This window comes from Venustampulla echinocandica (genome assembly GCF_003357145.1).
Source record: "Venustampulla echinocandica strain BP 5553 chromosome Unknown scaffold_5, whole genome shotgun sequence".
NCBI lineage: Eukaryota > Fungi > Ascomycota > Leotiomycetes > Helotiales > Pleuroascaceae > Venustampulla > Venustampulla echinocandica.
This window is the reverse complement of record NW_022474210.1, coordinates 570,446-590,330: the sequence shown is the minus strand read 5'-3', so window position 1 is coordinate 590,330 and position 19,885 is coordinate 570,446. Positions and strand designations below refer to the sequence as shown.

The 19,885-nt window shown below is 48.6% G+C and overlaps 8 protein-coding genes across 8 annotated transcripts; 3 read left to right on the top strand and 5 right to left on the bottom strand.

Annotated features, from left to right (window-relative positions):
* Positions 1-23: 23 nt before the first annotated feature.
* On the bottom strand, positions 24-1,693 carry BP5553_07110 (Uncharacterized protein; the record flags this gene model as incomplete). The annotated part of the gene is made up of 7 exons (XM_032015733.1): positions 24-436; positions 487-619; positions 672-790; positions 852-1,011; positions 1,059-1,396; positions 1,446-1,579; positions 1,635-1,693. The coding sequence occupies 7 exons, from the start codon at positions 1,691-1,693 to the stop codon at positions 24-26; spliced, it is 1,356 nt and encodes a 451-aa protein (XP_031868002.1).
* Positions 1,694-2,580: 887 nt separating this feature from the next.
* Positions 2,581-4,161, top strand: BP5553_07109 (Uncharacterized protein; the record flags this gene model as incomplete). Its single annotated transcript, XM_032015732.1, has 4 exons — positions 2,581-2,829; positions 2,876-3,053; positions 3,109-3,736; positions 3,801-4,161. The coding sequence occupies 4 exons, from the start codon at positions 2,581-2,583 to the stop codon at positions 4,159-4,161; spliced, it is 1,416 nt and encodes a 471-aa protein (XP_031868001.1).
* A 433-nt stretch (positions 4,162-4,594) lies between these two features.
* Positions 4,595-6,703, top strand: BP5553_07108 (Uncharacterized protein; the record flags this gene model as incomplete). The annotated part of the gene is made up of 4 exons (XM_032015731.1): positions 4,595-4,987; positions 5,045-5,075; positions 5,122-5,773; positions 5,827-6,703. The coding sequence occupies 4 exons, from the start codon at positions 4,595-4,597 to the stop codon at positions 6,701-6,703; spliced, it is 1,953 nt and encodes a 650-aa protein (XP_031868000.1).
* A 701-nt stretch (positions 6,704-7,404) lies between these two features.
* On the bottom strand, positions 7,405-7,944 carry BP5553_07107 (uncharacterized protein; the record flags this gene model as incomplete). The annotated part of the gene is made up of 1 exon (XM_032015730.1): positions 7,405-7,944. The coding sequence occupies one exon, from the start codon at positions 7,942-7,944 to the stop codon at positions 7,405-7,407; it is 540 nt and encodes a 179-aa protein (XP_031867999.1).
* Positions 7,945-8,315: 371 nt separating this feature from the next.
* Positions 8,316-9,705, bottom strand: BP5553_07106 (uncharacterized protein; the record flags this gene model as incomplete). Its single annotated transcript, XM_032015729.1, has 3 exons — positions 8,316-9,008; positions 9,069-9,554; positions 9,604-9,705. The coding sequence occupies 3 exons, from the start codon at positions 9,703-9,705 to the stop codon at positions 8,316-8,318; spliced, it is 1,281 nt and encodes a 426-aa protein (XP_031867998.1).
* Positions 9,706-10,156: 451 nt separating this feature from the next.
* Positions 10,157-11,797, bottom strand: BP5553_07105 (uncharacterized protein; the record flags this gene model as incomplete). Its single annotated transcript, XM_032015728.1, has 1 exon — positions 10,157-11,797. The coding sequence occupies one exon, from the start codon at positions 11,795-11,797 to the stop codon at positions 10,157-10,159; it is 1,641 nt and encodes a 546-aa protein (XP_031867997.1).
* A 1,502-nt stretch (positions 11,798-13,299) lies between these two features.
* BP5553_07104 (Uncharacterized protein) lies at positions 13,300-14,513 on the bottom strand (the record flags this gene model as incomplete). The annotated part of the gene is made up of 4 exons (XM_032015727.1): positions 13,300-13,827; positions 13,896-14,279; positions 14,347-14,399; positions 14,459-14,513. The coding sequence occupies 4 exons, from the start codon at positions 14,511-14,513 to the stop codon at positions 13,300-13,302; spliced, it is 1,020 nt and encodes a 339-aa protein (XP_031867996.1).
* Positions 14,514-16,319: 1,806 nt separating this feature from the next.
* BP5553_07103 (uncharacterized protein) lies at positions 16,320-19,135 on the top strand (the record flags this gene model as incomplete). The annotated part of the gene is made up of 3 exons (XM_032015726.1): positions 16,320-18,759; positions 18,815-19,032; positions 19,088-19,135. 3 exons carry the CDS (start codon positions 16,320-16,322, stop codon positions 19,133-19,135), a joined length of 2,706 nt encoding a protein of 901 aa, XP_031867995.1.
* Positions 19,136-19,885: the final 750 nt, after the last annotated feature.

The window sequence follows — 19,885 nt, the reverse complement described above, 5'->3', positions numbered from 1 at the left end:
GGAAAAGTTATACTCGATAGACTCTATAAGCGGGGCGAAATCATATTTTTAACACTTGACGACACAGGCGCCGCGGCTAAGGTCTTGACAAATTCCGCTTCAACGTCATGTTCCGTCAACCAAAGCTGATTTCGATGTCGTTCTTGAAATCTCCTAATCCATTCTTCCTCGTCATCTGCTGCTTCGGAAATATACGAGCCATCCGCACCGTCAAGCTGTATTTGAAGCTCCACTCGTGCCAAGAAGGGGCGCCGGGTGGCATCATACAGCTGAAGAGCTCGCTGCAAGTCATAACGACTTCGTGGAATATGATTGGCCGGTAAATCTGTCTCCATTACACTGGTTGGTTGCCAGTAACTTTCCTGAAGGGAGCGGAACAATGCCCAGCAGTCTCCTTGACCCATCGTCGCACCTGCTCCATAAGCACCAGCAGTAGCTATATTAGGTCAATAATTATACAAATTTCTAGGGAAGAATATTACGGACGGTGAGCTGCATCGCCAACAAATGCAATACGGTCATGCCGAACCAGTTGCTTCATCCATGGTGCCGAGTCAAGAGGGTAAGCATCAATGTCCGTCATCGTCTGAAGAACTTCGTCGATTATCGGATCCCAGGTCTTCCAAAGTCGTCAGTCAAATATTTTCGTACGTTCACAGCACCCAACCCACTGCAAAATGTTTCCGTAGTCGTTCAAGACCTTCCTTTCCGGTGCTATGTGCCCATTGAAGCGTTTCTGCAAATTCATCAGTTTCTCTTATGATGGCTACAATTCCGTACTGGCCGAGGCCTTTTCAATTTTTCAAAATTAGCCTGGATACCAAGATGCAAAGAAACAGAGTTTAACTTACCCAGCGGTGATAAAAACATCACCTCGCCATCCTTACGCCATGACGAGCTATCATTGTGCAAGCCCGTAATATGCGCAACTTGGCTTTGGGGAAACAGCTTTCTGTATGCGACAGAACCTCTGTAGCGAACTTCATCGGGAACATAATGGCGTCGCATTTTCTGGGCGTTATCAGCCTATATCAAACTATCTTGGAAGATAAACTTACAGAAAACAGACCATCTGCAGCGACTACAAGGTCGAATGTTTCTGAAGCGGAATACTTAAAATTCAACCGAACACCGCTTTCTGTTACCTCGTGGCCAACGACATGTCGATCATATTGAATAACACCTTGGGGTACATTTGATAGAAGAACGTTTAAAAGTGGAACTCGGTGGGTGCGTGCTTGATGAAACCGATTCGCCACGTGGGGAGACGAAGGATTACTAGCAATGATCTCCCCCGTTCTCCAATGCCTAGTCACATATGTTCCATTATGATCACCACGGTACAAAATATTTTGGACCTTCTCTAAGTCGATGAGTTTGTCTAAAATTATCAGACCTAGGGAATCAGTTCCTTGATATCCCGAAGTGTCATATCTTAAACGTACCTGAGACCGTGAGACTAATCCAAGCGCCTGTCTCTCGAGGTCCCGGCGAACGTTCAAACACTGCTACCGAAACGCCCCGTAGACGGGATAGCGCAATAGCAGCAGTAGCACCGACAAGTCCTGCACCGACGATGCTATTGGATTATCGCGTGAGCGATTTCTGAGTGAGACGAGTCTGATAGGACTTACCCTATTCTCAACGGTCTGCAAGTCACAAGATTTCCTTGTAGGTCTGCTTTGGAGTTCATTGTGTTATTGTTTATACTCCCTCTAATAGACGTACAGAGTAGGGTATCTTCTGGATTTTATTTTTATAAAAAATTTTATAAAAAAAACATAAGAAAGTGTCATGGTGAATGTTATCGCCGGCATAGAGTGCAGGTGCACACAGCCGCCAAGTCGTACCCGTTGCAGAATGCCGATGCGGCAAGCGCTTACTATACATCGCACGCCATTAGACATTAAACATACAACATCGCAAATCTAATTCTTACTATTGGCACCCTACTCCACGTCTCCTTACCAACCGTACTCCATTAGTTTCATTAGTTCCATTACCTACGATTACATGGCAAAAATGTTATTTCTGTGCTCTTACTCGCTGGGCACGGAGGGCTTCCGAGATAAAAACGAAGCTAACACCTGCCACGTTTTTCTGTGGTGAAAATCCAGGTCCTGTTCCGGGAAATAGGGTGCAGTAAACCAGGCCATTGATTATGTAGACAAGCTAGTGATGGTCTAAAGGGGTTTCGGTACATGGTATATTCTATATCAGATGAAATTAATAGCTTTCTTACCGCTAAACAGTACTGGTGTTACACCATTGGCCATTGCAGTATGTCGAGAATCTCCCTTCAAAGTACTTGTTCGGAGTAGTTCCCGAGCGAGTTTTTGCATACAATACTAATGACTATCACGCAATTCACAAGTTTGGCATCGATCCTTCAATTCCTCAAAATGCTAGGCCGAAAGTCAAGCGAAGCTCCGGGACCGAGAGACTTCGTGTTTACAAAAGTGAAGGTAGATCTGCATGTTCCAACTTAACTTCCATTCAATCTGTTACTCTCTATAAGTTCCTAGGGCCTTGTTCTTGGAAGCTCTATAGGCTGTTTACCACAATCTGGCTCGCCACACGATGTCTCACCACGAAAACAAGACCCTGGTACGGTGGAATCGCTCTACACTGTACTGTGGCTTACTGGTAGCTGCCACTGCCTTTACGTGTCCCGGAATTTTCGGTGCCTTAAATGGGCTCGGCGCAGGCGGCGGTGCGAGTCCTGAGATTGCAAACGCAGCGAATGCAATTGTGTTCGGCTGTCTTGCAGTCGGGAGTTTATTTGTTGGTGGGATTGCTAACCGTATCACTCCCAAATATGCACTTTTGGTGACCATCCCCGTCTCTCATCCCAGAAACCAGCTGACTCCTTCAGATTGGAACTCTTGGTTACACGCCGTATGCAGCAGGATTGTATTGCAATGATCGTTTCGGCACCAATTGGTTGCTGCTATTTGGCTCGGTCGTCCTGGGAATTTCAGCCTGCTTTTTGTGGGTAGCGTCTGGTGCCATTCTTCTAGGATACACGGAAGAGCACAAAAAGGGGAGAGCAAGTAGGTCAACGTCTCTGTCTCTTTTACGAAATTCTCAACTAAAATTCAATCACAGTGTCTATAAAGTTTGCCTTCCAAAATCTGGGTGCCTCGATAGGCGGTATAATCGCCCTGGCTCTCAACGCTGACAAGAACTTCCGCGGCGGAGTCACAAATGCTACATATATTACACTTATGACAATAATGTGCCTAGGGTTTCCCTTCGCATTGCTTTTGCCCACAGCCAATAACGTTCAGCGAACTGATGGGCGATCAGTTGTCCTAAAAAAGCAGCCCTCTTTCGCCGGCGAGTTCAAAGTTTTGAAGAGTATCTTCTCAAAATCCTGGGTCTGGGCCTTGATTCCACTTATAATATATGCGCAGTGGTTCTTGTCATTTCAGTGGCAATTCAACTTTGCATACTTCACCGTTCGCGCCAGGGCTTTAAATTCCTTTCTATTCTACGTCCTTGGCCTTATAAGTGCATTAGGCATGGGCCGGTTGCTCGACAGCACTCGTTGGAAACGACAAACTCGAGCGAAGATTGGATTCTGTATTGTCGTTCTCTTTACGGGGGCCAGCTGGATATTGGGCCAATCTGTCCAAGTTCACTACGACAAAATCAAGCCGACGATTGATTGGAATGACAGTTCTTACGGTCTTGGATCTTTTACATTTTGCCTATGGGGCTTCTCTGATCCTCTGTAAGTCCGACCTAACTCAAGAACCTGTACTATCCCTCCGATTTCATACTAAGTGCAACCACAGGGTTACTACGTATCTATACTGGCTGGTAGGCAGCTTCTCAAACGACTTGAACGAGACATCCTTTTTGGCTGCTATCATGAATAGCTTGGGATCAGTTGGATCAACATTCGGTTTCGTCGTCTCGGCGATGAATTTCAGTTACAATGGTGCATGTGCGATCAATTTGGTCTTGTTCTTCGTTTCTATTCCAGGATTAGCATGGGTGGTATTCACGCAAGTGAAAGATACTACGCATGGCACAAATATATCCGGTGCTGCTCTATTTTCGGGCTCCGAATCTGAGGATGGCCATGCTCAGTCGATAGAAAAGGATTTCGTTGAGACAAAGCAGGGAGTACAGAGTTCATCCGTCCCACTATAATTAAAGTTATTAGTATGAGACTCTTGGGACTTTTGCTCAATCGATGAGAAGGATGGGCTTTACTATAGAGAGCATATTTGAAGCGCCGCCTAGTTTAGCTAAATAATGGCAGGAGTTGACTATCACTTTTGGAATGGCTTCTAAGCGTGATAACCAAAAAAACATTGGATGTTACCATAGAAATGAGCTTAAGATCACAGTATAACAGCCCATCCTGGATTGAAATATTGGTCGGAAGCAATAGTAGCTATTCCTTTGCAGATGATGCAATACGCCCCATGTCGCGCTAGAGGTACACCAGATTGGCACTTCGGGCCTTGTTGGTAATTCAATATTGTGAAGCCGGCTACGCCTTTGATAGTAGAGTGGGGTATCTATTCAAGAGATAAATAGAAGGCCGACAGTCATTTTAACTTTGACACACACCTGCATCATGGCGGAAGTCCCACAACATACAGCTGCTACTGGCAGTCACAAAGCCATAACTGCAGCAGAGCTGATGAACCTGCGCTTTGTTGCTAACGGATCCCAGCCACCTTCGCTCATCATCCGTCATGGATCCGTCCTGTCGTCGTTCACGGGCGAATTTCTTCCACGTGATGTGGTGATATTCGGGAGACATATCGCTGCGATTACATCCTGGGATCATTTTCCTCCTGCTCTGGGGGCCACAGAGATCGACGCCGGAGGTAAATTTGTGACTCCTGGATTTATCGACGCACATATACATATAGAGTACACAAAACTCGTGCCTGGGGAGCTGGCAAGGCTAAGCGTGCCCCGAGGAACAACAACTGTTCTGGCAGATGCAAACTGTATTGCCAATGTAGGCAAAATCCGCGTATAGCAGGTGTCTTCTGTACATGGCGCTGATTTGTGACAGGTACTTGGTGAAAAGGGGCTTGACTTCATGGGTGAGTGGCACGCGTGGACCTTTAGGCAGGAGCTAATAAGAAGCAGGACAAACAACCACGCCTCTGCGGATTTTCAGACAGGTCTCTCACAAGGTGCCTGGTAGTTCAGCCGATCTTGAGTTAGGTGGAGCCTCTCTCGCCACATCAGAGATATGCCGGCGGGTAGGCCTGCCGGAGGCCGTCACGCTTGGGGAATCCAACCCTTTTTCCTTGGATTTTGCTTCGGCCGAGAAGCAAGCTGCGGCGCTACAGGCTGGAAAACGTATTACGGGACATACGGCTTTGCTAAAGAATGAACCCCTCTGGGCTTATGCTGCGGGAGGCATTGGAGACGACCACAATGCCTACAAGACAGAAGATGTCGTCGAGAGACTGAGACTCGGCTTGATGCTGACTGTGATGAGTGGAAGTATGAACTCAAATATTGAGAGCGTGTTTAGTGACATCGAAGGCCTTAAGGATGGGCTGGCACACATCTCATTCTGTGCTGATGACAAATTGGTGGAAGATCTCGATGCAACCGGTCATATTGATAGACATGTCCGCGAAGCAATTGAGCTTGGAGTCCCGCCGATAAAAGCATATCGTATGGCGACGTTGAATCCCGCTCTTTATTACAGAATTGATCATCTCATGGGCAGCATTAGTCCGGGAAAGCTGGCAGATATTCTCATTCTTGACAAGCTGGAAGAAGCACGGTAGACAAACCTTTCCCAATATCAAAGCAGAAAGCTGATGAGACGCTTCGCAGCCCTGGAACAGTGATTGTCGATGGAATCGTGGTTGCCAGAGACAACAAGGCGCTTTTCGAGAACGGCGATTCCATTCCTTTATTCACAACAAATACAATACATCTCAACCCGATATTCTTCTCGGCAGAGGCATACTCGGTGAAAGCACCGGGTCAAAAATGTTATGCATGGATCCAAGCCATGGAAATGTATGACGGCTATTTCAAGCGTGCCTTCCATGCACGTCTTCTAGCCGACACGTCTAGCAACCTATTATGCAACCTCGAGCTCGATATCCTCAAAGTCGTCGTAGTTGACCGCCACCACAACACATCCAACAGGGGTATCGGCTTCGTGCGTGGCTTTGGGCTGAAACGCGGTGCAATTGCCTGCACGACTAATTGCGAGAACCAGAACCTCGTCGTGATCGGTACATCAGACGTCGAGATAGCATTTGCTGCCCAGTCTATTGCCCAGCTTGGTGGGGGTTGTGTCACTGTTGCGGAGGGGAAGGTGCTTGCGTCTGTCAAGCTGGATGTAGCTGGGTGTATGAGCTCAGAAAAGTGGGAGGTAGTGCGGGATCAATCACTGCTCTGTGACGAGGCGGCGCGTTCCTTAGGCTGTACTATCACTGCGCCGTTCCTCATTGCGAGCTTTGTTGGACTTAATGGCGTGCCGGACCTAGGTCTCACTGAGAAGGGTTTGATTGATTGCCAGGCACAGGAATTGATTTCGGTTGTATTAGATGAAACGGTGCCCGAGGAATATCTCCGATCAAGTGGAAAGGAGACATTACACGAGTATTCAGTATCAGCACCAGTCAAAGTATGTTGTCGTTGTCCGAGTCATCAGAGCGACATTCATAGTCGCATCGCAGCCACCGTTGCTTTCTCGTAAGCATAACCTTATCTATAATCTTATAGAGAATATATACGTCTAGAATCAATATAAAACCTCTACTACTTTTAGAGTTCTTAGATATTGGTTACTAGTAAGGACTAGGCTTCGGGGAGTATTTAGCCCTGTAATATAAAAGGCGGGTTATTTAGTTATAGGTTTAGGGTGTACTTCCTTTTACTTAGATTGGGTCTTCTTATTAAGAAATATTATACTAGATAGCTTAAAAGAAAATAGATAAAGTTATAGGTAAAGGCAAAAGCGGGAAACTAGCCCTTTATACTATTTTCTTAGCTCCTTACCTTCTTTACCTATCTAGCTCACCCTACTTACATTGCTTACCTCGCTCACCTTACTTTATAGATATCTCTTTTATTTTGTTCCTTATATTGGTCTTCGGTGCACAATATAATTGTCGCTTTTTATAAGAGGACTGCAAAAAGATCTCAAGGCTCTTCTCACGCACTTGGGCAGATTGCTTGCCGAGGGATGCAACGAGAAAATCTTTTGGTGGAAGGACTAGGTAGATGTGTCGAACATACTCAACCGCTGCACGTCTGGACAAGAAGACAATAGCCCGATTGTTTCCATCAGCATCCTGCTGTATCGCGCCGAGGAGTTTCAGGGTAAGTTGAAATCTGTCGACTAGTTCCGCAAGCACATAATAGAGTTATAGATTGGCTGAGATCAGCTTTAAGTCCTTAGTCTTGCCCTGCTGCTCGTTGTCTTGACCTTTTGACCGACACCCGCACTGGATTTCGAAGTCCTATGCGATCTAGTCGGGTAAAATCATCCATGCTGGCGTTGAACAGACCCGTTTGCCGCTGTTTGGGAAGGAAAACTAATATAGCCGCTATATCAGGCTTGAAATCTGTAGCCAGCAGCTTATCAGCCTCGTCTAAGACCAATACTCTAGTAGCAGAAGCGTGGATATGAGGAGAAGCAAGGAGCTTGCGGAAGCCGCCAGGGGTTCCAATTAGGAGGTTTGATGAATCCGACGAGAATGTGGACAGATCCTGCGCTTCCGTTCCCCGCGCTACCAGTTGTGGAATGATGCGATTGTGCTCGTATTGCCCTTGGCTTGAGGATGAATGGAATTGCAAGGTCTGGATAAGAAGAGAGTGTATTAGGACGGCCAATTCCCTCGTTGGCGCAACTATTGGCGCTTGGAAACGATGTTTCTTCGAACTTTCGATCCCAGGTGGTCTGGCTATTATCGGAATGAGAAATTGCCGGGTCATATCTTGCTACTGCCTGTGACAGGCTTGAGCCTGCAGATTCACAAGCCTTCGCAGCAGGATCGAATGGGCATTCCTCATACAATGACATCTTTGCTTTCCCTGAAGAGGGGTATTATGGCATTCTAGACAGGCGTCATGAAGTTGAAACACATGCTAAGCACTGCATCAACTATCCACGGTGGGACGCCTGCAGACATGTAAGAGTTTTCTGGCACTCTTCCATGATGCGTGTAAAATACGAGATGTAGAACGATTTGTGAAAAATTGTGCGCAGCAATAACCCAGGATGGCAAGCAAAATGTTTCTCGGCTGGTGTGGTTCAGATCGGATGGATAATCTCTTCATTTGGACCGTTTAAACATTTTCGCAGTTTATGGCTTGACTTTGGTATCAACAGTGACCTCAACCAATAGGGCGTCATCGTTCTCCTCCAGGCGTATTCTATCAAACCTGGCTGCTCTTAAGTTCCAACCTATATGTTGCAAGAGGTGCTTCTCGCTATTTGTCTTCCGCTTTTTGGCTCGAATAACTTCTGCAATACTAACCAGCATGGTTTTGGCAGTTATGAGGTCGCCACAGCTGATATGATGCAAAGCAAGGTCGTAACGGCAGCTTTGGGTAGTGATATGATCGGGGCCGAGCTGTTTTTCAAAGCCTGATAATGCGCTGTTGAAATATCGTAGAGCTAAAGGCTTAGAATTGTGCAATTTTAGAATCAATGCCTTCTGGTAGTCGAATGAAGGTATGAGGCTGGCATTGCTTTCAGCAAATCCAGCGGCAATGCAATCTTCAACTATGCAAAGAGCATCATCGTTCCTTCCCAAACTACGAAGGGCGCAGACAAGTGGTAGACCGAGCTGTGGAACAGGATGTTTGATAGTGGACAATATCCGGTCGACGAGAGTTGGAAGCGTAACAGTGTAGCCGGATCTTGCAGAAACTAGGAGTTCTGAGAGCTGTACCTGTAGGTCCTGGTTGAAATGGTCTGAAATTTCAACCTCGCTTGTATTTGAAGGCAGGGCAGATATCGTATCTTGAATGAGTTGGCAACCAGCAATGACTGCCTAGGAGAGTTGTACCAGTCAGCATCGGATTACAAGAATCTGGCCGCCTTTTCCACTAACCTTTGATGACCTTGCATCCTTGAATAATTCCAGGATAGTCACTCTATCCCCGCTACAGGCGCTTTTCCATTGTGCATTGTAAGGCGTAGACTTCCGAGTGATTGCGTCACTAAAATCAATAATGACAAAACCCCACGGGTGTTGAGAGCCTGCCAGTAAGATATTGTCACCTTTAATATCCCTATGACAAATCCCATTATTATGGAGATCCGACAAGGCTGCCAAAAGCCTTTCTTCGAGAGATCTAAGTTCTTCATCAGACATATCTTTCATGAGACGTTTGTCGAGACGGAGACCCTTTACTCTCTCAATTGCAACTCCAGTTCGGTATATAGCAGGCTGCTTGTAATATAGGATACTTCGCAGATTGTCTCGAGTAAAACGGACTGGGCCATAGTATCGAGGCAGATAAGTAGGGGCAAGGCCCAATTCTTGGAGATGCTTATATGCAATCCGTTCATCTTGAGAATGGCGCTTCTTCCAATACTATAGGAAGTTCAGTAAGAGGCTCTGAATCATTACGAGAGTGATATACAGCCTTGAGTGCGATTACCTGCCCTTCACTCGTTGCGGCCTCCCAGACACGTGCGCGTCCTCCCTGGCCTAATTGTGACCCAATGCTAATAAGAGAAACCATCTCCAATATTATGACCTTCGCCAGCTGGAAGATCAATGCATAATTGTGTGAAGTAAGGAGGGCGGACGACGGAAGTTGTTGATAATTAATGAGAAAGAGACGACGCACCGTGTTGCTCAGTGTGGTCTGGTGTCCGCCACGCCTGAGAATTAAGATAGGGCGCTTAGCCGCTCGGCCCCCAAACCCACTCAGTTCGGCGATGGCGAACCAGCCAAAAAAAAAAGGAACTAGGTAGTCAATATCTCCATCTCTCGGTCAATGTATCACTGAAAGCCCAAGGGGGATGATGGTAATAGCATAATAGAATTTACGTTAGGTTTTAGAAGTAGAAGTGAACAAGATATATACAAAACAAGCCATCCAGAATATAGGAATGGGAACCCATAGGGTCTAAATAGGGGTATCAAGAAACGAACTTCCAACCTTTATCACTCACTCATTATCGAACCGCCTAAAACGCCTCCGGCTCACGTCCCAGAGACCCCCTCGTGGCCCTCCTTTGGTTCCCACCACACTGTCCAGGGAATTTCCTCGCCGTAACGGGATTAGGGAACGTGCCTTTCTTCACGCCTTCTAGGAAACTCCAACTCCCAGGCCCCTTCGCGCTCCAGACGAAATACCCGCTGGTGCTCTGCTCAAAGACATCGAGCTGCGCCTCGACATATCGTCGCATAAGCGCAATCATGTCGTCGCTCCAGGTTTCATAGGGGTCAGATAGGCATCTACATCCGCTTTCCCAGCAGGTGTGGCCTGCGATGGTGGATCCGTCTGGGTTGAGGCAGACGTTCGTGATGCCGGACCATTCGCCTGTATATGTGGGGGTGATGGCGTTAGAGGTCGCGAGGCTGGACGCCCAGCCACATGCTTTGGTGATGTGCTGTGGTTGGGTGAGGAGGTTGTCCTCATCGCTGAAGAGCTGGTACATATGCGTGTCGATGCCGAAGCTCCCAGGACCGAGATTCTGCACTACATCTGCCCATTTCTCGGGGCCCTGGAACGCGTCGTGGATGGTAATCACCATGTTTGGGTTGCTGCTTGCTGCTTTCACAGCGGCGTATGCTTCTTCGGTCCATTCCTGGATTTCGCTGAGGGAATGTGTTGAATCCGCCAGAGGCTCGTTGGTTAATTCCAGACCAACGACGACGTCGGCGTATTCTGCGCTGCCGTATTTGCTGGCCATGGTTTCAAGGACGGAGATTGATTGCTTCCGGTTGGCATCCTCTTGCCAGTCTACAGATCCTATTTTCCCCGAGTGATCGTGGCCGTTTTGAGAACCTGGGGAGCCGTGGCAGTCAACCCAGACTTTCATGCCAGCGTTACGTGCCCAATCGATGGCTTTCTCCAGATAGACGTCTGCGCCTTTGATGTAATGACTGTTGCTATTGTCGAAGGCCCAGTAGCCAATCGGGATGCGCAGGGCGTTGATTCCTGTTGCGGCTAGGTCTTGGATGTCTGATTCAGTGAAGTATGTCGACCAGTGCTTCTCCAAGGCGTCTTCGGCACCTGGGATCGCGTCGAATGTGAATTGATCGGTTGCCTCAGAAAATGCCCCTGTGAATACATCGCTGTTCATCCATTTTTCAAGGATGAACCAGCCTCCAAGGTTAACGCCTCGGAGGAAGGGGATGCTGGATGTGTTTGCTAATACTTTTGGAGATGCTACAGCAGATGATGAGCTTGGTTGAGAACTCTTTGCTGCTGAAGCGCTTGTCAGAGATGGAGCGAATGTTGCAACCGGACTGTAGGCCTTACTGTTTGCTGGGGTTAAAGTAGTGGCGCTCGACTTGCCCTTGCCCTTGCCCCTGTGGCCTTTGCCAGCTACGAGGGTTCCAGTAGAGTTGTGTGCAGTGGAATTAGAAAGTGCAGTTGGAGTGATAAATTTGACATTTGTATTCGTGACTGTAACTGGGAGTGTAGTTGGAGGCCAGTATTCAATATTTGTGTGAGTGACAGTAATGGTGGGTATAATTGGCTCAGGAGATCCAGTCTCAGCTTCAGCATCGACAGGAGCTTCGCGCCTTGGGAGACGTGCAGTTGCCGCATCTGCAAGAACAAGAATAGCCATCGAGGCTGTAGATAATGAGGCCCACATCTTGAACTGATAACGCGCGCGTAATGAGTGTTTTGAAAAGTAGGGAACTGCGGAAGCAATTCCTAGGTTGGAAAGAGTGTGCTTGTATATGATCGGTGCTACCGTGTGAGTGAATGAATGGCTTCGCGTCTTCGAATGTAAGGAGTGGCTCGGACGCGTTGCACACTGCCGCCTAGATGCTCATGAGGCTGCTTGGTATATCTCCGGTCTCGATAAGGCCAATGGGAAGAATGCACACTCTCGAAAAGAAAGACCGTCTCCAAATGTACCAGACAAGTTGGAGCTGTTTCGCACGTAGATATCTGGGGTGTGTTGAGATTGGCAGCGGCAACACCCCTATATAGAGCCTCGAAGAGAGACGGCTATAGTTGAGCGAAATACCCAAACGAATGGACTTGAACCAGATAAAGATAACCCCTTTTTAGTCCTCGTGGGCTAAAAATGGAACGCGGGGCGAGAGACTGGCGCGCCGGGTTCTGTGATAGACGGCAGGGCAGAGCAAAAGAATGTAACGGAGCCGAGTCCTGCACGCAAAGAATGTAGATCTAAAAGCACGAACGAACGGACGGCGTCAAGAATAGATTGATGGTGGACAATGAGAAGATAATATAGAAGAACGATGAAGACGACGGACGTGATAAAAAGGTAGTGCCCACCTACCTACCTCCCCTCCGCTCCCAACATCAATTGAATTGAAATTTGCCCCCACCTATCGATCATTCCCCCCTTACATGGTTCTTCCACCTAGAGAGTTCTCATCGAGTCTTCGCTGTTGGAGCCTCCGGAGTATTCTCTAGATGTGCAGGAGAAGCTGATGTTGATGAAACGAAGCGGCGATAAACTGGCGAGAGGTGTCGATGCGCTATTGGTCGCGGCGGGAATAAGGGGGAAACGAAATACCCCGTGGGCCAATAGGAAGCAGCCGGCAGTTCGCTTTGTTTCGACGTTGGTCTGGCCAGATGATAGGGCAGCTTATCGGAAATAGAAATTCTGGAGGTTGCATTTCGTATGTAGGGGCTTCCTTTCCATTGTTTGTGAAATAAACCTCAACGCCTACAGTAATTGAGTAGAAAGACGACCATGCTAAGAATCAAAGTAATAGTAATATCAGCGCCTGGTAACGCTGGAGGCAAAGTCTTTCGGAGACACCGTACTGTACAAACTGCAATTGCGGAATACCCATTTCGGTAAAGGGCGGCCGTTATGCTTTGTACAAGGCGGTGTTTCAGCCCAACCCATCATCGGATGTCTAATCTACGAAAAAGGACTAGGTTAATTAAATGCTCCGGAAGTCTAGCCGAGGGCCTAGACACATTAGCAGGCCAGCTAAAAGATGGGTTTAATGCACTGGACTTGATTTGACGTTGATGCTAATATTGCTGTTCAATCTTGAGGAATTCTGGATAAGCAATAGGTATCTAGTCATAAACACATGGTATCATATTCCATATAAATACTTTTCGTCGGGCAGAAAACACAACATGGCAGCTCGTACATACCATTTAAAACGTCGTCAACGCTGACTTACTCTCCGTCCAGCGCCACAGTAACTGCTTCCAGCTCACAGCACCGATAACCAAGAGCACATAATAAGCAATTGTCCAAATCAATCCCAGGCTTCCGTCAGTAGTCGTCCTCGCAGCATCCTTTCCGTCCCTCCTGTCATTTCCCACATCAGGGCCAATCACCGTCTCCTCCCCGGCACTCAGTCTACCCCAGAAGCGTGGGAAGCCCATCCAGTTGCAGAACGCATGTACAAAGATCACGGCGAGGAGACTCCCGGTTCGCAGATACAAGAAGGTAGCATATCCGCCGAATAGCGTTGTATATGTGAATTGCAATAGGGACCGAAGGATGGCTCCGATCACGGGTGTATGGGGATGGGTGATGCGGAATTCGTAGAAGTGGTGGAGGTGCGCGAGGCCGAAGACGATAGGTGTGAGGAAGATGATGGTTGTGTTCGAAGTCTGCGCGAGAATGAGGAGGGGAACGGAGCAAGATCGAAATAGCACTTCTTCGGTCACCGGGCCCTATGAGGTTGAATGTCAGTATAACTGATGGGGGGTATTTGGTATAGAGCGGGAGGGATGGGCCGTACTGCAACAATGTTCCGATAGCCTATCCATCCATGGGTTATTTCACCCAGACCCCGCAGACGTATCCAATCCCTCCAACCCCCCATAATGACCCCCGCCTCAAAAAGGGGTCCCAGGAAAAGGATTGCAGTTAACCCAACCGCTTGGATAGCCTCCAGGAAGCCAACCGGGAACCACCCCATGGCGTGGAGGGATTTGATCGGGTTGCCATCCTCAGGGATAGAGCCGAGGATGACGAAAGTTAGGACGGAGCATATAATGCAGGATGTTGTTACGGAGGTAATGCGGCCTCGAATAACGGAGGGGGCATCGCGGGATAGGTTGGGCGAGGGGCGGGTTGTCGACGAGAGGTAGAATGGAACCACGTAGATGAGGGTGTACACAACCTGAGACGGCAGTATCGTTAGTCCATGGCTTTTCTCTCTGGTGCAGACATAACAAGGCCAACCATACCAACAAGGCTACTGCGACATAGGTGCTCAGGGCGGGCTTGGGGGGCTGCTCCTCTGCATTGCATTGCTTGTCAGTTGAAGGCAGGATGGGTGGAGGGGCAACGCCGACGAACCTGTCTCGTGGGGGAGGTAAGACTTCAGACGAGAGTACAAGTCGGTAGGGGCCATGCTACTGCTACTGAGCAGTGCGATCCCTACTCTTCTAGTTTGCTGCGAGAGTCGTCAGGGCGGATAGGCGCCTGGGGTGTGAGAAGCGTTGTAGTGCTACGAGTACGGCGTGTATTCGGATGGATGGGATGCTGTGTTGAGTTGTCGATGTCTGGGAGGATTTATTGGTGGCTTGCTGTCGATGCATGTGCATTACATTACATGATACATCTGCATGCGTGTCTCGAAGTCGAAGCCCCTTTGATGTTTGTCTCTCCTTTGTTTACAAAACAACAGCGGCGTCAAGAGAGGGCTGCCAATGCATTCATGCTCGACGCATACGGAGCATGTACTTCATTGTACGTAGCAACTCTAGCGATTATTATTGGCGCATCCTTGAAGTCTTTTGTTGCTGGGTCACGTGTATGCAGCCGGATGAAGCAGCGCAGAGAGGAGCGCGTATCTGACACGAAAATCCACGGTCGAACGCGTAAATACGAAGTTCCTCTCTAATTATAACAATCCGATAGGCTGTTAGCGAGTTGAGATTTCAAGGAAGGTCCACCGTTCCACCGTTCCACTCGCAAATCATCCACCACGATGCATCGATCGGAGAACCCGGCAAGCAGATGGATATGTGCTGATCATAATTGTTACTGTACGGGGAATTATGACAGGTGAGCTAGCCATGAGCATGGGATGATTGATCTTGGGACTCCAGCCTCTCCTCAATAATAGAAGAATAATAATAATAATAGCAGCTAATATCAAAAGCTATGCACCAGAATAGCTACCTTGCACCATGTGCCCATTGGGCAATTGAGGCGTCTTTTCAAACAAGTTATTGCTCCATCGAGCCAATTTCATCAGCTCAATTAATACTCAGGACCAATGTACCAATGCACGAGGGACAATGTACTGCAACTCTAGCATGGTTCTCTCTGGCCCAGCTGCATCTCAGCGTCGAAATGATCGAATAGTCGCCAGTCCAGCGTCTCTCGCGCATAAAACTACAGCCCAAAGCGGGTTCACGCCACGACCCAGAAACCTACACCGTCTGCAGCGGCCACCGCTAGGGGAAAAGGAGCAGCGCAAAGTCTCCGCAACGCTGCGCAAGTCGACGCAAAGTCAGGGCAATCCCAACGCAGCTCTTCAGCCAAAAGAATATGACAGGACGGCGAGAATCAAGGCTCAAGAGGCGTCAACGGCCCCTGAGAGCCACATGTTCCATCCCCGTTGCCGGCGGCTCATTGGCGTGCTCATGCCAGGTAAACAGGCCTCAATTCGCGTCCGCCGTCACCGCCAACTGCCAGCGAAAGGACCCGGCCAGGTTGCGTATCTTTTCTCCCCTCGCTTTCTTCGTATCTCTCTCTCTCTCTCTCGCTCCTCCATTCCCCAACTGTGCTGCTTACCAGGCAGCTTGAAACTTAATCTCCTCCTCCATCCTTTTCTTTTCCTCACCTTCGTTCAATTGTTTTGTCCTCCTAATTCCAATCGCGCCCTGTTCTCACGATACACGTCCTCACGACCACACGCCGTTTTCATATTATTATATCTCTTTATTAATCCGTACGCATATTTTTATTATCCGTCAACCCTGAAACTCCTATCGCCTCCCACCACCACAACCACCTCGGCGACACAGGCCTCATCGCCGGCCCCCTTCTATACTCTAATACCTATATGTATATATAACCCAGCAGTCATCCTCATCTCCAGTTCCCCACCCGAGGCCAGCATCTTTCTTACCGACGGCCTGATTTATCTTCGCCATGAGAACAGCGACGAGGTAGTAGACCGCATGGGATGGTTCCCGAGGCCGAGACAATGCCAGAGCATTCGCCCTCACGACGGCCTCTCCACGAACGCAGCAGCTCCCACAGCAACCGCAGTGCGAATGCCCTCAGCAGCCCTCGAGCTGCCGGTGCTATTCGACTGGTGCCCAGCACACCACCACAGCTTTTGAGCACCAACACCAGCATCGCCAGTCCCAGCAGTGTCACCAGCGCGAGCTCCGCCTACTCCAGCTCCAGCACTATCGCCAACACCACCACCAGCACGGCCGAGACCGGTTCAGATGCCACCTCCACCTCCAATCCCAATTGCAATCCAAATCCCAAAGATCGCAGCCTTGCCGTCACCCCGAGGGATGAGATTTATTCTCGGACTCCCCTACCAACTCATCCCTCGCACATTTTGCTGGCCCCTGCCCGGAACAAGGATGCCGCATTAGTCCGCGAGTTTCGAACATCTCCCAATGCGTCCAACAAAGCCGCTTCGAGTGGTCCGTCTGTGTCGTCTACCCTTCCTACGCATACAACGCATCATCAGTCTCCTTCAAATGGCGACCCTGATACAGGATCCCCAATTTCCAAGCCCAAACCCCCGGCCAAAAAGCGCTTGCATATCCACAGGGACAACAAGACCTTCTCACTACTGGAGGATGGCCATGCCCAATCAGTCGACGCCTCCCCTAGATCACCGGTATTGGCCCTCTCCCGGACAAGCTCCTTCGATTCGCTGGCGTCGGAGGCATATCATGCACGAGGCCGGTCCAATTCTGAAGAATCATGCCTACCCTCCGCGGCTGCCACTCCAGCTCCCGAGGAAAAGAACACAATACCGGCTGATCCTATAGCCAACTCACCCTGGAATTATCAGCTAGTTGGCGGCCTGCGCAAAGTTCCGAAAACTCCAGATCTCAAGCACAAGATATCTGAAAGTCCTCTTCCACCCCTCCCAGAACTCTCCGACGTAGCATCGGCCGCGTCGCCAGAACTCTTTGACATAGCATCTGCTGCGTCGCCGAATCTCTCGACCAAGCCGTCCTTTCGATCGACTGGCACTGCCACGACCACGTCGGAGAACACAAATTACAAAGTCTATGGCGATATCTCCCCATCCATTTCCCACTCCGCGCTTCCACAATCTTCCCCCGCCAACTCCAACTACCAATTAATTGGCCCTCCTTCCGAACCTTCGACTACCTCATCTGTTATCTACCGGCCACAGACAGCTATATCGGAGGACGAGAACTACCAATTGTGGGGAGAACCAAGTCTAGCAGAATCTTCAGAGAACCTTGTACAGCGTCCCAAATACTCCCAAGAATCGTTGGTAGTGCCCCCTCTCAGACCAAGGGCGAGGAGGTCAAACGAGAACTTCGGATACTACAAGTCTAGGTCAAGAGAGTCACTCCGCACTGGCTCGCTGACTTCCATCTCATCGGTCTTGTATCAGCAGGAAGCAGCGCACGCAATTCCTGGCAGCGGGCCGCTAATCGCTCTTCCCATTCTCACCCCAGCAACAGAGGAATCGGGTGTATGGGCCGAAACGTCAGGCACTTACCCACCGCGGGCACACATGAACGATCACCCGCACCAATGGAGCTCACAGCTTTCAACTGTGGTCTCAGAATCCGAAGGTGGGAGCCTTCGCGATTTCAGGGAATTGTCATCAGAGCATGGACGACGGAGCAGCGGGTTTCGAAGCATAGGAAGTCGCACCAGTCGGCCAGTGCTGAGCATTGGCTCCTCTTCAGCACTAGAAGAAGTCAGAAGCGAATCTCTGGAAAGCCCGGAGCCGGCGGTCACCAGAGGCGGCAGGCGACATCCCAGCAGCTCCTCAATACCAGTTGTTGGAGATCAAGATGAATACGGGGACGGGATCACAGATATGCAGGACCTACGTGCGCGGCCTTCAAGAGCATTCCTTTCGTCAGGATATTTCAGCTCCGCGTCCTCGGATGATAATGGCCGTACGAGTACTATGCGCTCAACTGGGAGCTCTAGAGCGAACAGTTTGTTGGCGAACTCCTTGCCTTCATGGGCAAAGGTCTACTATGGGAGCGGCGAAAGGCGCTACCTTGCGGCACCTGCGAGCAGTGCCGGATCAATTAACAGCCGTCAGAACTCATTCCGAAGCGGGTCACCGAATACGGACCATTTTCCCATAAATCTGCACAGTCCTAGGAGGCGGCCTAGAGAGCTCCGACTAGGAGGACATGCGACCCAAGATTCTTTAGAAGTTAGTTCTGCGGAACAGTCAGGCGGTCCAGAGCGCCATATTAATCACCCTTATAATTCGCGACGGTACAGGACCTGGAGCTTGTCGAGCGTATGGTCTCCGCATTTGCGAATGGATAGAAGAGCGACGGGTCATACTATGTGGGATCCACCATCAGTAAATTGGTCTACGGATGGTAGTTGGCACGGTAGACGAAATGTACAGATAGTAATGTTTGTTATGGGGTTTATTTTTCCTTTTGGTATGTATCCGACCAGTGGCATATATTTGATAGTTTTGCTAACGTCTCAAAACAGCCTGGATGATTGCGGCATGCCTACCCTTGCCAATGAATCCTGCGTCCGAAATGCAAGACCAAGATCCGGAAGGGAGCTCTAGCAACACTAATAATGCTCCGAATGATTATGCTCGGGAATTTGGCCCGATGGATATGAAGAGATTCGAAAATGCGAGGTGGTGGCGGAATCTCAATCGATGGATGTCCGTGATTGGAGTTTTTATCATCGCTGCAGTGGTACGTATTTCTTTTCCGCTCCTGGCTAAAACCTGTTGGCTAATAATGATTGAAGGTCATAATTTCTATCGTCAGCGTCAAGCAAGGCTGGAGGAAGTCTTGATTTTAAATACCATTATGATCGAATTTCCCTCTTTATATACATATCACGACGTCGTCCTCGTCGACAACCCTCTTTCAGCACTCAGCTTCACCATCTCTTATATTCCTTTTATAACGCTCTCTATATATCACGACATATACGTCACCCAACACAATTCCCTAGGTCTCAACACTCACGACCAACCACCATCATTTACCCAAAATATTTTCCTACATTTCTTCTATCACAACTCGATAGACTGGACTCCAGCGCAGGGTCCAGCACCACCAGACGAATCAAACCTCTGAATTACGAAACCCACAAAAGTTTGTATATTACACGCCCTTGTCTACGATTGATTAACGAAAGCGAACGGAAAACAAAGGGCCTTATCATCATCATTATTCATTTCTTCAGCGCCATATACCCTTCATATTTTACTTTATATTCTCGGCATCAAAGTGTACTTTTAGACCAGTTTTGCAGATAGACTTGTTTCTTGTTATTTGCAGAGGAAGTAAAGGGGGAGATGTATATGTATAACCAGATATCGTTTTTGTCAGAACTATTTAATGGTTAATGAATTGAGAAATATGAGATTTTACATATACGGAATCTTCAATATCTTGCTTATGTGCCATCCTTTTCGAAGAATGGATTAATTGATATCTAATCGCATGTGAGAGATCGGTGGGAAAGCAAAAAAAAAGCTGATATAGTTCGATAGCTCGAAGCACCACTGTACCTACTTTCCCTCGAAAACCTCCCTAC